The following is a 16,455-nucleotide window of genomic DNA, read 5'->3' on the forward strand; positions in this document are numbered from 1 at the left end:
TGTTTGTGTCCTATTCGGATACAAGGTCAGAGTCATAAGCTACGCTTCGGGCGCCTTTCCTTGTATAGTTTGAGTTGGAGTTTCGGTTTTGCACGTTGCTTTGCTCCGCATTCTTCTTGGCGATTGGGCTATATGCCTTGTTACCAAGGTCTACCTCCCTGCAGTATGGTCCATGGGGGGCCCGTAGGGTTCCCCATCGACAAGCCCCCTGAGCATTTCATGATTGAGCTTCAAGGGCCAAGTTATTGTAGTCTTGATCCGGGTCTTTCTTGAAGTGAAATCTTGAGATGGTCTTCTTTGATTCTTCTTTTAGGCTGATGTGCACTTTTGCTTGATGTCCTCTGGGTTCTTTTTCCTTTGAGTGCAGCGAGTGCAATTTTGCATTGAGTGTAGCCCCCGAGCCTTCTGTTTTTTTGTACAAAAAGCTAGAGGGTCAAAAAATTTGAAAATATGTTTTTCTGTGGTAGGTACTTGCAGACCCCGAGCCTTCTCTGGGTTCTTTTCTGTTGAAAAGAAGCCGGAAGAAGGGTCTTGATTTGTACTCCTTTGATCTTTGTCTTTTGCTGATCATGGATGGGTCTTGTATAGCCATGAGTGAGCGTCTTCTTTTACTTTTTGTCAGGAATCTTGCTTTGGGTACTATTCATCTTTGTTGCTTTGCTCTTTTGTTTTTTTCCTCTTTCTTTCTTGTGATCTTTAGCCTTGTTTATCTCTGGTTTGCTCTAAATACCTTCTTTATTGGTTGTGGTTCTTCCTTGAGTAGGAAATTTCTTCTTCAATTCTTTCTTCATTCGTAGATATGCTGGTGTGTGAGGTTGAGCAGCCCCCGGGCTTATACTTGCTTGGTAATGAACATGCTGCTCTATCTGTTCTTCTACGTCCGGGCTGCCGCTGCTGCCGCCCCTGGGTTCCTTGTTGCAATATTTAAGAATCTTGTCTCTATCTTATGTCTGAGTTTATCCGGTCCTATTTGGCCGTCTGTAACCTTTGTATTTGTCTTCGATCAATGAGATGTATAACTTTTTCTCTGTTCGAGTTCTTTTTCGACTGTAATCCTTTGACATTATAATTTTGTATGTGATCCTTCATACGTCTTCGAGTTGTTTGTTCGATTACTTATTGCTGTTGTCATTCTAGTTATTGGAGAATTCAATGCATGTCTTCACGGGTTGTATTGTTGCTTGTGGAATATTCTGGAGGAGGCCAAAGTATAGCTTAGTGGTCTATCAGACCAAATTCTTGATCAAATGAATGTACTTCCTCCTTCTCTTCCGTCTTCTTGAACAAATGTGAAAAGTCAACCTTCTTTTGATGTCCTTGTAATATACTTTGTCTCTGAATTTTTAAGATGTGAGCAGGCTTCGTCCTGTCTTTCTTTTCTTCTTAGATGTCTTTGAATAATATGGACAAGTTTCGCCCTGTCTTTCCTTATGGCTTTTTTCTGCTTTGCCATAGCTTGTTTCGCTCTTTGGGTCGGCGACCGAGTTGTTTAGAGTGTTTGTGCCGCTCTTTGGTCGAAGTAGTCGATTGTACCGCTCTTGGGGTAGACGATCGAGTTGTTTGAGTGTTTGTGCCCCTCCTTAGGCACGTAGTCGATCGTGGCCGCTCTTGGGTTAGGCGGAGTCGAGTGTTGGAGGTAGTGCCTGTGTCCCCCTTTCTGGGCGAAAGGAGTGATCGTGCCACTTTGGGGGTAGACGACCGAGAGCTTATTGGAGTGCTTGTGCCACTTCTTGGGCGAAGTAGTCGATCGTACACTCTTGGGGTAGAGAGCGACCGAGTTGTTGGGTTGTTTGGGCTGCTTCTTGTCGAAGTAGTCGATGACACTCTTTCTTGGGCGAAGTAGTCGATCGTACCATCTTAGGGTAGGCGACCGAGCTGTTGGAGTGCTAGTGCCGCTTCTTGGGCGAAGTAGTCGATCGTACCACTCTTGGGGTAGGCGACCGAGTTGTTGGAGTGCTTGTGCCGCTTCTTGGGCGAAGTAGTTGATCGTACCACTCTTGGGGTAGGCGACCGAGCTGTTGGAATGCTTGTGCCGCTTCTTGGGTGAAGTAGTCGATCGTACCACTCTTGGGGTAGGCGACCGAGTTGTTGGAGTGTTTGTGTCGCTTCTTGGGCGAAGTAGTCGATCGTACCACTCTTGGGGTAGGCGACCAAGTTGTTGGAGTGCTTGTGCCGCTTCTTGGGCGAAGTATTCGATCGTACCACTCTTGGGGTAGGCGACCGGACCCGTATAGCACAACCGTTTCCCGGTTGGCTGTTTGCAGGGTAAGTAAGCAATCGTACCAGCTCTTGGGGTAAGCGATTGCTGCCCGTATAGCAACAACCATTTTTCGGGTTGAGCTGTTTGTAGGGCTGCCCCTTTTTCCCCAACCTGATTACGGGTTGGTTCTGTCTGTTGGACAGGGCTGTCAATCAGTACCATCTCTTTATGGTAGAGTGACAAATGCTAGCTTGGGTCTCCTTACCCAAGAAGCTATTTGGCCGTTGGCCGTCAGTCAGACCATCTCCATATGGTTGAGTGACAAGATTGCCCGTGTAGCGCAACCGTTTCCGGGTTGGCTAGTTAACAGGGAAGCCCCTTTTTCTCCAACCTAATTACGGGTTGGTTCTGTCCGTTGGACAGGGCTCATATTTGAAGCTATTCTTCTTGAATAATCTCTGTTTTATTTCTCTTGAAACTTGAGTACAATCTGTTGTACTTAATTGTAGAATTTTTTGAGCTGGCTGATATGCCAAGTGTTCTTTACAGGTATTTCATCTGGAGTCATCAGCTCGTATGTGCCGGGTCCTGTTGCTATCTTCACGATGAAGGGTCCTTCCCATGGACTGAGTAGTTTGTGTCGTCCATCTTTCTTCTGGATTAGTCATAGTACTGAGTCCCCTGGCTTTAGTGATCGAGGTTGAGTACTTTTGTCATAATGTCTTCGTAACCCTTGCTGATATCTTGCATTTTATATGATTGCACTGTCTCTTATTTCTTCTATTGAATCAATTTTTAACCGCCTTGTTTCTTCTGCTTCGCCTTCTTCATATTGTTCTATTCTTGGAGATCGCCATATTAAGTCGGCTGGTAGTACTACCTCTGATCCGTAGACCAAAAAGAACGGTGAGTATCTAGTTGCTCTGCTGATCTGGATTCTTAGACCCCATACTATTTTTGGTAATTCGTCGATCCATTTTCCACCATAATATTTCAAATCTTCATATAATCTTGGTTTTAAACCTTGTAATATGAGTCCATTTGCTCTTTCGACTTGTCCACTGGCCTGCGGGTGTGCTACTGATGCAAAGTCGATTTCTATCCCACAATCTCTTGCCCAGTATTGGAATTCTCTTGCTGTAAATGGTGAACCAAGATTTGTGATTATTCTGTTGGGCATGCCGAACCTATGCATGATGTCTTGTATGAATTCCGCTACTTTTTCTGCACTGTATTTGACCAAAGGTTTGTATTCAATCCACTTTGTAAATTTGTCGATTGCCACAAATATGTATTCAAAGCCTCCTTTTGCTTTTTTGAGTGGTCCGACTTGATCCAGCCCCCAGCATGAGAACGGCCAAGCCGGCGGTATGCATATTAAGTTGTGAGCCGGCACATGTGATTGCCTAGCAAACATTTGGCAATTCTTGTATGTTCTGACGGGCTCTTCTGCATCTTTGAGTGCTGTTGGCCAATAGAAACCGGTTCTGAATGCTTTGCCGACTAGTGTCCTAGAGGCTGCGTGATTTCCATAGCATCCTGAGTGGATTTCATCCAAGATTTCCTTTCTTTTATCTGTCGGAACACATTTAAGCAGTACTTCTGATGATGCTGTTCTTTTGTATAGTTTATCCCCCACCAGAACGTAGTTTTTGCTTCTTCGTACAACCCGAGTTGCTTCTGCTTTGTCTTCGGGTAGTTTCTTCTCTTTGATAAAATCAATGTATGTTTGTCTCCAATCACTTATTATGACCATGATTTGTCTTGACTGGTCTGGTTCTTCTGCTTGATCTATTTCCATTGGATCTGTTGTCTCCTTCTCTTTTTCTGTGTTTCCAAGTTGTTTGATGGATGGGGCTGTGAGTTCTTTCATAAATATACCGGGTGGTACTTTTGCTCTATCTTATCCTAATTTGGCTAGCACATCTTTTATACAATCCCAATCCTTGTTGACTTGATTGATTACTACAGCTGAATCACCGTAGATAAGTAGTCTTTTGATCCTAAGCGAGCTTGCAACTCTTAGACCGTGTATTAATGCTTCGTATTCTGCCTCATTGTTAGTTGCCTGCCAAAGTATTTGTAGCACATATTTTAACTGTCTCCCTTCTGGTGATATGAATAGTACTTCTGCTCTAGCTCCTAACTTTAGGGAACCGTCAAAATACATTTTCCAATGATCAAGTATTGGTTCGGGTTCTTTTTGACTGATTTCTGTCCATTCAAGCAATGAAGTCGGATAATGCTTGAGATTTGATTGCTGTTCTTGGTTTGAAGTCTAGGTTTTGAGCACCGAGTTCTACTGCCCATTTTGATATCCGACCTGTTGCATCTTTGTTGCGTAGAATGTCTTAAAGTGGAAAATTAGTTATCACTGTAATCTTGTGTTCATGGAAATAATGTCTCAGCTTTCTTGATGATATCAACATTGCATAAAGTAGTTTTTGCACATGTGGGTATCTCACTTTTGATTCTGTTAGTACTTCGCTTATATAATAGACTGATCTTTGTATTTTGTATGCGTGTCCGGGTTCTTCTCTCTCAACCATAATTGCTGTGCTAACAACGTTCTTGGTTGCTGTAATGTATAACATCATGTCCTCTTTGTCTTTTGGTGGTGTCATTACTGGTGATGATGCCAAGTATTCTTTTAACTTTTGGAATGCTTCTTCTGCCTCTTCTGTCCATTCAAAATTTCCTGCCTTTTCAATAATTTGAAGAAAGGTAGCCCTTTTTCTCCTAGTCGGGAGATGAATCTGTTGAGTGCTGCCATGCATCCTGTAAGCTTCTGTATGTCTTTAACTTTCTTTGGAGGTTTCATATCCATGATGGCTTTAACCTGCTTTGTACTTGCTTCAATTCCTCGGTTACTAACTAGAAACCCGAGTAGTTGTCCTGATGGTACCCCAAAAACACACTTTGTGGGGTTTAGCTTCTACTGCCATGCTTTTAGATTCTTGAAAGTCTCCTCGAGGTCTTCTATCAATGATCCAAGTTCTTTTGTCTTGATTACTACATCATCAATGTATGCTTCTACATTTCTTCCGACTTGACTCCCCAAGCAAGTTTGAATTGCTCTTTGTTATGTTGCCCCTGCATTTTTTAGCCCAAAAGGCATTGATTTATAGCAATATGTCCCAAAGGGTGTAATGAACGAAGTCTTGCTTTGGTCTTCTTCTCTTAAGGATATTTGGTGATAGCCCGAATAGCAATCTAGAAAGGATAACAGAGCTGATCCTGCTATCGAGTCAATGATTTGATCAATCCTTGGTGGGACATATGGATCTTTTGAGCAATGTTTATTGAGGTCTGTGTAGTCAATGCACATGCGCCATTCTTTTGAATTCTTTTCTCTACTAGGACCGGGTTGGCAAGCCAATCTGGGTTGATTATTTCTCTGATGAATCCTGCTGCCATGAGCTTGGTGATCTCTTTTTTATTACTGTTTTTCTGTCTAGAGCGAATCTTCGTAACTTCTGCTTAACGGGTTTGGACCCTTTGTTCACATCAATTATGTGCTCAGCCAACTCCCTTGGGACCCCTGGCATGTCTGCTGGCTTCCAAGCGAAAATATCTTTGGTGTCCCGAAGAAAGTTGGTGAGGCGCGAGTTCCTATTTGGGGTCGAAGATTTGCACTGATGATTGTCGTCTTCTCCGGATCACCAGTCAGTAGGTTCAATAGTCTTGGTAGCGGCTTCTTTTGGTGGTGCGAAGTTGCTTGGCTTCTTAGCCGGTATCTTAATCTCATCTGGGTTCATTTCGTTGGCCAGCATTGCAATCTCCTTTCCTTCCTTTATATCTTGTAATCTTTCGGATATTTGTACTGCTTGTACGTCGCAATCATGTGTTTTCTTTAGATCTCCTTTCAATGATAATACACCCTTTGTTGCTGGCATCTTGAGCAGTAGGTATGGATAATGTGGTACTACCATGTATTTTGTTAAAGCTGGTCTCCCAAGTATTGCGTGGTAGCATGATTCAAAGTCTGCAACTTCGAATTTGATGAATTCCGTTTGGTATTTGTCTGGTGTGCCAAAGGTGACGGGTAGGGTTATCTGTCCAAGGGGCATAGCTGCTCTGCCGGGTACTATTCCATAGAATGGTGTGCTTGTGGGTGTCATTAGACCTTCACAATCCAGATTCATCCTTTTGAGAGTATCTGCAAAAATTATGTTAAGCCCGGCTCCTCCATCGATGAGTACTTTAGTTACTGCTACTCCTACGATAGTCGGACCTAGTACCAGTGGGTAGCATCCTATGTTTGCTGCACTAGTCCATTGGTCTTCTCTTATGAAGTGGATGGGGTACTTTGACCACTCTATATATTTTGGGATGGCTGGTTCAGCTGCCATGATGGCTCTGTGAGCTAGTTTCTCTTGTCTTTTGCTTCGTGTGTTAGGAACACCTGAAAATATCACCGCTAATTGGCGTTGGGGTTCTTGATAATCTCCTTCAGCTCTCTTTTCCTCCTTCTTGGATTCTTCTTGCTTTGGCTCCGAGTTGTTTTGATTCTTGTTTTCTCTTTTCATGAATTGCCGCTGAAAGGTGCTGCATTCAACTAACTTGTGTCTGGCCCCTGGGTGTATGTGACACGGCATGTTTTCTATGTTTTCCGGCGCTCTTCCTCGGTAGTTGTTACTCTGATAGTTGCTATTACTGTTGTAACCGCTGTTGTTACAGTTGTTACTATTGTTGTAGTTGCCATTGTGATTGCTACCATTGCTATCATTGCTGTTGCCATTGTATCTTCTTTTGTTGTCTGTGGTTGCCACCATATTGTCCTGCCTTGGTCTTTTGTCTTGCTGTCTGTAATCGGATCTTCTATTCTCTAGGTTGTCCCTAGCAAATCTGTGCCAAGTTCTTTCTTATGACGAAATTAGCTTCTCAACAACCCTCTTAAAGTCTTCATTTGTTCTTGAGTTCTCATTGAAATAGTCCTTGTATTGCCAGTTTGCCCAGATTCCTTCTGCAAAGGCCTCTATCACCTACCTATCAGTAATGTCATGGACTTGAGCCCTGAATTCTCTAAATCTTCTATAGTATTACCTTAGACTTTCTCCTCTCCTTTGCTTTACTCCTTTCAATTCGGCTGCAGTCATTGGATGAGTAATAATGCCTACGAAGTTGTTGCTAGAAAGCTTCTTGCAAGTCTTCCCAATACCTGATTGATCTTGGCCTCAATTTGTCAAACCATTGTAGCGGCATTGCTTCGAGGGCCATTGGGAAGAATAGAGCCTTGATGTCGTCGTCTCCTCCAGCTAATTCAATAGATTAGGAAGTAAACCCTTAGCCATTGTCTTGGTTTGACTTTGTCATCATACTTGGAATGATTTGCTAGTTTAAACTTGTGCGGTAGCTTTAAAGTTTGTAGTCTTCCTATGAAACAAGGGAATCTGTCGTATGGTTCTGTTCTTCTGTAATCTGACGATCTTGCCCTTCTGTAATAAGACCTGTCTTCTTTTAACTCAGACTCTCCATAGTCATCTTCTTTATCAAATCTTCTTGATATTCCTTGGTAGCGTTGGCTCAATTCTGGTTTGTCTCTTTCTTGTTGCTTTGAGTAGTGTTCCTTCCTTCCATTGATATCAGCATTTTCTACTGGTCCTATCCTTTGAAAATTTGATTTTTTGGGTGGCTGCTCCCTTTGTGGCTCCTGTGGAATTTCTTCGCCGAGTTGTTTTTCTGATCCCTCAACTTCTTTCTTCTGGTCTTCCTTTGCTTTCCCGTTATTCATGAGGGTGTACAACTCCTTTGTTAATTCTTCAATTCTTTCCCTTTTTGTATTTTTTGTGGCTTCTTTTTTCGCCTTCTTTCTGTTATATTCCGTTAGCTCCGCTTTGTATTTATTCCTAGACTTGCTTCCTTTGTTTAGCCCTGGTTCCTCCTTCCAGCTTTCAATTTGTTCTTCTTTAGCCTTGCTAGTCTTTGCTCATCATTTTCGTTGCTGTCGCTTTTCTCATCTGGCAAGATGTTGCCTTCTAATTCGTTTGAAGATTTTATATCTGGTATCTGTGGTGGTTCTAAAGGTTGTTCTAACTGCTCCGCCATGTATACAGTATACCTCTTCCGAGCTCTTCTTGTCCGGTATTCCATCCTTTGTTTGGTTGAGCTGTCTGTAGCTTCTGAACTGGATCCGAGTTCTTTTCCCTCTTGATAAGGTAGTTCTTCAACGCGCGTGCCAGTCTGGACTTTGCTTGAGGTGAAAGAACCTGGCCAATGCACCACACAATCTTGCGGGGTCACTATCATGATCATCCCTTCTTGTGCTCCCTCCAGGAGTATTCTTCTTGCTGAGTTCATCTTGTTTTGGGTAAAGTGTTGATAGACTGATGCCGCGTTGCGCAGTCCGTAAGTTCCCAAGTTCTTCTTTGAGTTGTACGGGTCGTATCCATTCACGATCGTTGTTGTGTCTCCGAGTCCAATTAGGCTTGGCTCTTGTGCCGTGAAGATTGTCTTGGAATCGGGTTGTATCTCTTTTTTAGAGTCGGTTTTCGTATCCGCTTTCTTCCTTATTCCGAGTTGTATCCGAAGTTGAGAGTTTCGTCATCTTCTCGACGAGTTTGTATTGAACTTCATCATCGAATTCTTTTTCTTCTCGGAGACGGGTACGAAGCTTGCCGTCGCTGTCAGCCTTGCAGATCCAGGATCCGAAGACAAAGGTTGTTCCCGCCGAAAAGGTCATCTTGAGGTTGAGGTCCGCCGAACTCTCGAGAAAAATTTTGTTGAAAGCCCCTACCTGGCGCGCCAGCTGTCGATGTTTTACCATCGATAGCCTGCCACGGGGGTACCCGGGACAGTTGTTCGAGCTTCGGCGAATAGCAGAATTCGGCGGTTACGCAAAGAGACTCACGATTTATACTGGTTCAGGCCCTCGACTTGGTCGAGTAATAACCTTACGTTCAGTTTTGGCGTTAGCCTGTTTGCGTTGTATTGCTTTGAGTATCGGGTATGCGTTCTCTTCTTACAATAGGTACCCTCACCAGCCCTTTATAGTCCAGGCGCTGAGAGGCATTGTTTGTTTCCTATTCGGATACAAGGTCAAAGTCCTAAGCTATGCTTCGGGCGCCTTTCCTTGTATAGTTTGAGTTGGAGTTTCGGTTTTGCACGTTGCTTTGCTCCGCGTTCTTCTTGGCAATTGGGCTGTAGGCCTTGTTACCAAGGTCTACCTCCCTGCAGTATGGTCCATGGGGGGCCCGTAGGGTTCCCCATCGACACTATCCCTTTTTGACTATTGTGTGGTCGTCAAAAAATGGCAAGCACTAGCCTCAACATGTTCTGAAATGGATTTCATGGATTCAATACCAAATTCGCATCTTCTGTTTCAGTAGTTAAAATTCAATTTTTGTTTTTTTATTACCAAAATTCACATTTACCTTTTCCTAGAAGAATTTTTTCACAACTGCCTTTTTTCAGATAATTTCTCAACTGCTTAGGAGGCGGTTACAGCCCAACCAATATCTGAAAAACAAACCAAAGTGTTGTAAAAAAAACGAACCAAAGGAGGCAAGGCTTAGCCCAAATTCATGAATGAAGTTCCGTATTACAAAATTATATGGGCCAAAAGCCCATCTGGTCAGTACCCTAGCGCTGGAGAAGGCCTTTTCAGTTTACAAAAAAGTGGGCCAAAACTATAAAACAACAAAAACCAGGTCATCAATCTATCACCTCCTGACTTAAATGGACGAATTCCACCAAAACTAAATTTAATCAAAGATTCCATGCCGAGCTATTCTGGCTAGCAGACACATCTCCAACGTGTCTGGTTGTCCGTTCTATCAGAACGGCGTGGAAGGTATTAGGCATATTTTCACATGTGACCGAGTAAGGGCGTGTTTGGATTGTGACTGGCAGGCAGATTCTCGTCTAGGCAACGATCGTGACTCTAGGCGGACGAAATCCTACTGCCTGGGATTGCTTGCCTGGCCAGGCATTGCCTGGGAGGCTTGAATCCAAACAAGCCCTAAGAGCAGTCTGGAGATCGGTAGGAATGTGGGAGAAGATAGAACAACTTCTGGTTACCGGTCGCTCGGGATCCATCATTCTAGAAGAAAGCATTAGAAGAGGAGAGCAAATTCAAGCACTGGGAGTAGGATTTCCAGAGCTGATCTTGACAGGAGGCTGGTATCTCTGGTGGGAAAGAAGGTACGTAGCTGGTGCATGGGGAAAGTACCCAACGACCATCAAGGTCTGGCCTTTCTATTGCTACTCTCACAAAGAATTATAAACTGGCTGCAAAAAAGGGTGTCACAATTAGACAAGGCTGGCGAAAACTACCGGAAGATGTGGTGATGCTAAATGTCGATGCTTCTTTTGATGAGGATGTGGGATGCGGAAGCATAGGTGCCATCATCAGAGATAGTTCAGGTGGAATGGTGGTGGCGTCAAACAATTTTATTTCTCATGTGGTTGACGCACCTATGGCCGAAGCTTATGCTTTGAAGGAAGCGTTGATGTTAGCTCAACATGTTGGCTGCAACCGGATAATCGTCCAATCTGATTGCATAGAAGTGGTCGACATTATGGGCGACGGAGGATTCACAGCTAATTCAGGAGCGGCCATATATGATGAATGTCAAGCTATCTGGTTAGGATTCCAGGAGATTTCCATAAAGCACTGCAGAAGGGAAACAAACCAAGTGGCTCATGATCTGGCAAGGCGGGCTATGCTTTTGAAAAATTATTGTATTTGGGACGATGATCCCCTAGCTTTATTGTTGATCTTCTATCAAATGATGTAACAATTATTAATCAATAAAGCTTTACCGCTTGGTTTGTTCAAAAAAAACATGCAGTGCTTAGAACGAACACGTACATGACTTATGTTAAAGTATTATATATTAATAAGTATTCATGATTATTTCATAGGTTGCGATATGTAATACTAAATTAAGAGTTTAGATACAAATTTAAGGGATTACTTAAATTATTTATCATAATGGCATGGTGGGTAGTTTAGATGCAAATTTAGGTGCTACCTTATATTATGTTTTATAATGGCATGGGTGAGTAGTTTAGATATAAATTGGGGGGGGGGGGGAGAATTTATATATTTTTTATTATATAATAACAAATATAAATATTTTATTTGAAAAATAAAATAGATCTAGTAGTTATTATTCTCGATGGTGAATCACGGTGATTAGAGATTCCGGAACCAATATCTATTTTTCTTTATTTCTTTGATAATTTTGAGGATATATACCTTTTTTGTACTATTTTTATGAAGATTATCATGGAAACTTTGTTGGAGTCTTTAATTAGTAATATTAAGATAGCGTTGAAGAGTAAATTGACCTTGTCGCAAAAAAAACGGAGTTGTTAGCACCAGCACGCTTGCATGGGACGCTGCCACAGGCCCGCAACTGAATATGAAGGAAATTAATTTTAAAATAAAAGCAACAATAAAGACAACCTACAGCTGATTGATGGACGCGCTCTGAGCAAATCACAATGACATTTCACGGGCCTGCATGCACATAGCAGCAAGACCAGCAGGCGGCCCGGTCACGCAGCAGGAGCAGCACTAGATGGCGGCCCGGCCATGCACGCATGGGCGCATCAGCAGCACCACTAGCAGGCGACGCAGTCACCCACGGTGGCACGGTGGCCCACGCAGCAGCAGCAGCTTACTTTTGAAATATACTATGACCCACGCAGCAACAACATCATGCCATTGCAACGTGTGCTCCCCCGAAATCTACTTTTGAAATATCCAAATGAAGCACTTACAACATACGTTTGAAACAAAATGAAACATGCGCTTGAAACATGTGTGTATAGACATAGCAACATATGCAACATCCAGATATACTTTTGCAATATTCAGATGAAAATATAAGTCTGAAACACTCGAAACATACGCTTGAAACATACGTATATAGCCATAGTAACAAATGAAACATCTAGATGAAACACTTGAAACATACGTCTGAAACACCCTGAAACATTTGAAACATACGCATATAGCCATAGAAACATATGCAACATCCATATAAAACACTTAAAAGCACATGAAACACTTGAAACATAGGCTTGCAACATGCGTACATTGTCATTGCAACATATGCAACATCCCAGATCCAGTTTTGCAACATCCAAACAAAACTATTGAAATATAAGTTTAAAACGCCTGAAACACTTGAAACACGGCATCATCGGCGGCAACAACTTACATGGTGGGGATCTGCGGTAGCCAGCAAGCTCGGGTCAGGGGGATATCGAGAGCAACAACCTAACGTAGACGCAGGTGCAGCCTCACAGGCCTCCCACTTCCTGCCGACGGACAAGGTGGATTGGGGGCAAGCGTAGACCTCCCCTTCCGCGACTCACGAGGTGGATGGAGGCGTGGCACAAGAACAAATTGGGAAGAAAGGAGCAGAGAATAGACGAAGCCTTGTAAAGTGCGGGTAGGAAGGCAGAGAGGGAGAGAGAGGGCAGGGAGACGACGGAGCCTAAAAATTCTTGCATGCAGAGCATTCTCGAGCGGACGGAAAAGCCCACCAGCCTGCCGTGTTGTTCCGTGAGTGGCACAGGTGCGTCCGAGATATTTTGGACGGACCAACGTCCTCACACTGCAAAAAGAAAAAGAAGAGTAAATCGACCTCACATTTAGGCCTTGTTTGGATGTGCATGTATTTGTCTCAATCTATATATGTCGAAGTGGATTAGACTGGAATTAAACTAAGTTCCATGCCAATCCACTCCAACATATGTGGATTGAAATAGATACATGCGCATCCAAACCAGGCCTTAGGGTTGTGCCTTGGAAGCGAACAAGTCTCGTTACGAGGCCGGAAGGTTCCCTTAGTGATTATGATAAAAATAATTAGAAATAACAAAGTGCTTTTTGTACAAAAGAAAGAACAAGATTACAAAAACACTCTAGCCAATTCTCCATTGCTGACAAGAATGTCCAGAAATATCAGAATGTCAAGCAAACCAAGTTGATTGATCAGATAGACTTTTTCTCCCTCTATAGGCCGAAGAGATCGATTCAGATGCTGCTGCCTATACGATACTCGATCGATCCGTGCGGCCTACATGATGGTGCACCACGGATCCTCGTCGGCGCAAGGGTCTTCGACGGGGTAGCAGTGGCCGGCGTACGGGCGGACGGCTGACGCTCGGTCCTGCTGGACAGTAGTAGCCGGGATGGTAGTGGTACCACTGCGGCGGCCCACCCGGCCACGGGATTAGGATCGGTACTGCTGGCGGCAGTCTCGGCCGCTGGCTTCGTCGCCGCCTCCTCGTCGACGACCGCCTCCACCTTCACGATGTCCGCCCTGCCCACCTTCACCTTCTTCCGCAGGCAGCTCGTCAGGCTGGTGGCGTCCACACCGTTGCCGACCACCACGAGCTGGTCCTGCTCCTCACCCTCGATCCCCACGGATTGCACTCCTGCAACCACGTACCCCGGCACAGTGCATATCGATACGATCAGTTGCTCTGCAGTACTCGTCCTCAGGCATGAGAAGCCAGTCGGTCAGACTTGAGATACTCATCAGATGGGTCAACTGCAGAGACAGACTGTATAGCCAGTAGGCAGTGCTTACCATATGTCGAGCCAGCTAGAGCCAGAGCGTTTTTTCGGCACTTGTCACAGGTCATCTGCACCTTGATCACAATTCTTTGCTGAAAAAAGGAAAAATTGCGCAAGAATCTGTTTCAGTTGGAGGCACAAAAAAGGAGTTCCTGGCGGAAAAAAATTGTTACCTTCATATTATTGTTACTCTGTTGACTGTTGCTGATTTCCAATGTGAGTTTGTCTGTGGTCTGACAATTCGGAAACTTGAAGGAGCTCAGAGTTTGTTGTGGGAAGAGAGGACCCCTTATCCAACTTATATACAACTAGGATTAGGACCGCTACCGTAGGCCCGAGGAATGTACTTTACGTCCCCACTAAGAGTAATACCCAGTGTTAAGAAGATTCCAGGCAATTTAATTTGTCTACTAGAAGATCTCAACCAAATTAAACAACCGAGTAGCCTTTCTATACATGCCGTGGTGCTAAGCTTAGTTTAAGAATTGACGTTGAGGAACTCTTCTTGGTCACTGCACTTTTCCGAACGCGTGTTTTATTACTTTCAAATGAAACAGGGCTGATCGTTGATTCTTTGGTTTGCAATGAGGTGTATGTTGTGGAATTTGATGCATGTAGGTGTGTAAACAAACCTTGGCGCTTGACTACGACTTGAATGTTTGACATGCTAGCTGAGATATAAATTGTAGGTGTGGAGCTTCAGAAACAGAAAGAAAGAAACAGGTGGTACCGTAGGCTAGACACTGGATTCTTGACAGTTAATTTGTCATGACGTGATTGTAATTATGTTGTTTTAACTAAAATATCTGGTACAGCGTGGTACTATTAAAGCAATACTGATTGTGCATGAGGATTTCTTTCAATTAGAATTGTATCTGAGGTCGTTTCAGTATTCTCTCGGTCTCCGCCAGAGTAACGCCCCCATTGTTCACCATAAATCCTATTCATTCGTCACCACATAGGAAGTTAATTGGCAACAAGGAACTTACGAGGAAAGAACTTAACGCAAAGTGAAGAATTATGACCTTTTTACACGTACTCATGGAGCAATTAGACGCGCCTTTGTTTTGCCATGAAACCAAATCTACAGCACTGAGCTCTTCATTATTAGTGCGCTAAGCACACACTTTCTGTTAACGCTTAGGTGCCGGGAAATGTACAAAGTTACTTTCAGAAGCTGCACCGCACAATCTGAACATACTAACCGAGGTGTAAACCCGTTCGTTCCAAAGCGATCCTTATGTACATTGAATTCTACTTGCAATGTTAATTAAATTACTTGACCATATAGATTGGTCTTGATTGTTTTATTCTGTCTTGAAGTAGATATCTATGATGGCGATTTGGTCAACACCCAATCCTGAATAAAGGACATATAGCCCTGAGCTGATACGACCATTTTGTAATAATGGTTGAATTTTCTAATGAGCTGTATCTTTCATCTTTCAATCTATTTGGCAACCACAAGTTGCTTCGGTCACTCTTATACTAGAAAGTAAAGTTGGACGAATGGACGCGAAGTGAAACATTTCACTATGGGAAAAAGTTGTTGTCTCAGAGGAAAGCAACTGTGTGTACATCTGATTTCGGTTTTGGATATTTGGTAATATGACAAATGGTAGGAGAAGTCCTGGTTAGTTACTAATATGATAACATTGGCTTTTTCTTAACACGCTCAGACATATTCTACACTTGCAAATGTAACATTCAAAGAAAATCTAGGAAATAACGACAAAGAGGAAAAAGATTCATGTGAAAAAATAGCATCAGCAATCTTACTATTACTAATTAGAAGCCTCAACATTAATTCTCACGAGACAAGCTACAAACATATGTAAATTCATGAAATTCTCACAAAAATCAATTCGGGAGACTTAATCAACCACGATGATAATAGTCATGGAATCTATGTTGTTTTTCAAAAGATTGCTCACCATTCCCATTATGAAAAACAACACAAAATAACCTCTAAATTAAAATTGCATATAAATTATCCACTTATGCCATTATGAGACTTAATCTAAAGTAACTCCTAAATTTGCATCTAGATTATCCACCATCCCATTATTCTAGTAATCTAAATAACCCGCATGAAATTGCATCTAAGTTACCACTTCAACCATTATCGACCACACCGACAGGCGCCGTCTCTATTGCTGCACACTGCTTTCACGAGCCTGACCTGCTGCTGTTGGAGCTGTGCGCGATCGCCAGGCTTCCTGCGTGGGTCGACCCGATGCTGAAGGAGCTCGTCGCCTCGCTCGTCGTGAGCCGGCCAGCCGGAGCACCGGCGACTGGGTGCCCACCGGCTTTGGCGACCATCTCCCAGGAAGCTGAAGCATCGTTGGTGGACCCCTGCTCTCTGGCAAAGACTGTCCAGGGGACGATGGACTCGCCCCCGTTATCGCCTGTGCAGGGGCAGCCACTCGTCACACCACCACAGGAGCGATAGGCTGACATCGTGGATGTCGAGGCATGCCCAGAGAGGTCCGATGCCATCACTTCAGGCGCGAACGCAGCCACCCCTCCCCGACGGACGATTGTGGCTGCGATGGATGACGTCAACCGCACCCCTTTGCCTCAGACGACCTCGCCCAAAAGACGCCTCAAGCGCTTCACCGAGCGAGTTACAAAGACGAGGCAGCCACCACTTCTCGAGCTGCTCAGAGATGAGGCGACCCTCGGTGGTCGTGCACCGCCCTCGCTCCCTAAGCGA

At 43.8% G+C, this 16,455-nt stretch overlaps 1 protein-coding gene across 1 annotated transcript; it reads right to left on the minus strand.

Moving 5' to 3' along the window:
- Positions 1 to 13,109: 13,109 nt before the first annotated feature.
- On the minus strand, positions 13,110 to 13,992 carry LOC136495415 (heavy metal-associated isoprenylated plant protein 16-like). Its single transcript, XM_066491357.1, has 3 exons — positions 13,913 to 13,992; positions 13,753 to 13,831; positions 13,110 to 13,597 (listed from the first exon to the last, which is right to left on the minus strand). Exons 1-3 carry the CDS (start codon positions 13,916 to 13,918, stop codon positions 13,194 to 13,196), a joined length of 489 nt encoding a protein of 162 aa, XP_066347454.1. The 5' UTR covers positions 13,919 to 13,992; the 3' UTR covers positions 13,110 to 13,193.
- Positions 13,993 to 16,455: the final 2,463 nt, after the last annotated feature.

This window comes from Miscanthus floridulus, chromosome 12 (genome assembly GCF_019320115.1).
Source record: "Miscanthus floridulus cultivar M001 chromosome 12, ASM1932011v1, whole genome shotgun sequence".
Lineage (NCBI taxonomy): Eukaryota > Viridiplantae > Streptophyta > Magnoliopsida > Poales > Poaceae > Miscanthus > Miscanthus floridulus.

What these genes read in the sequence shown, in the direction of transcription:
- LOC136495415 (XM_066491357.1), bottom strand. An exon ending in TCTAGCTGGCTCGACATATG is followed by an intron (nt 13,598 to 13,752) that starts GTAAGCACTGCC and finishes ACGTGGTTGCAG; the next exon opens with GAGTGCAATCCGTGGGGATC.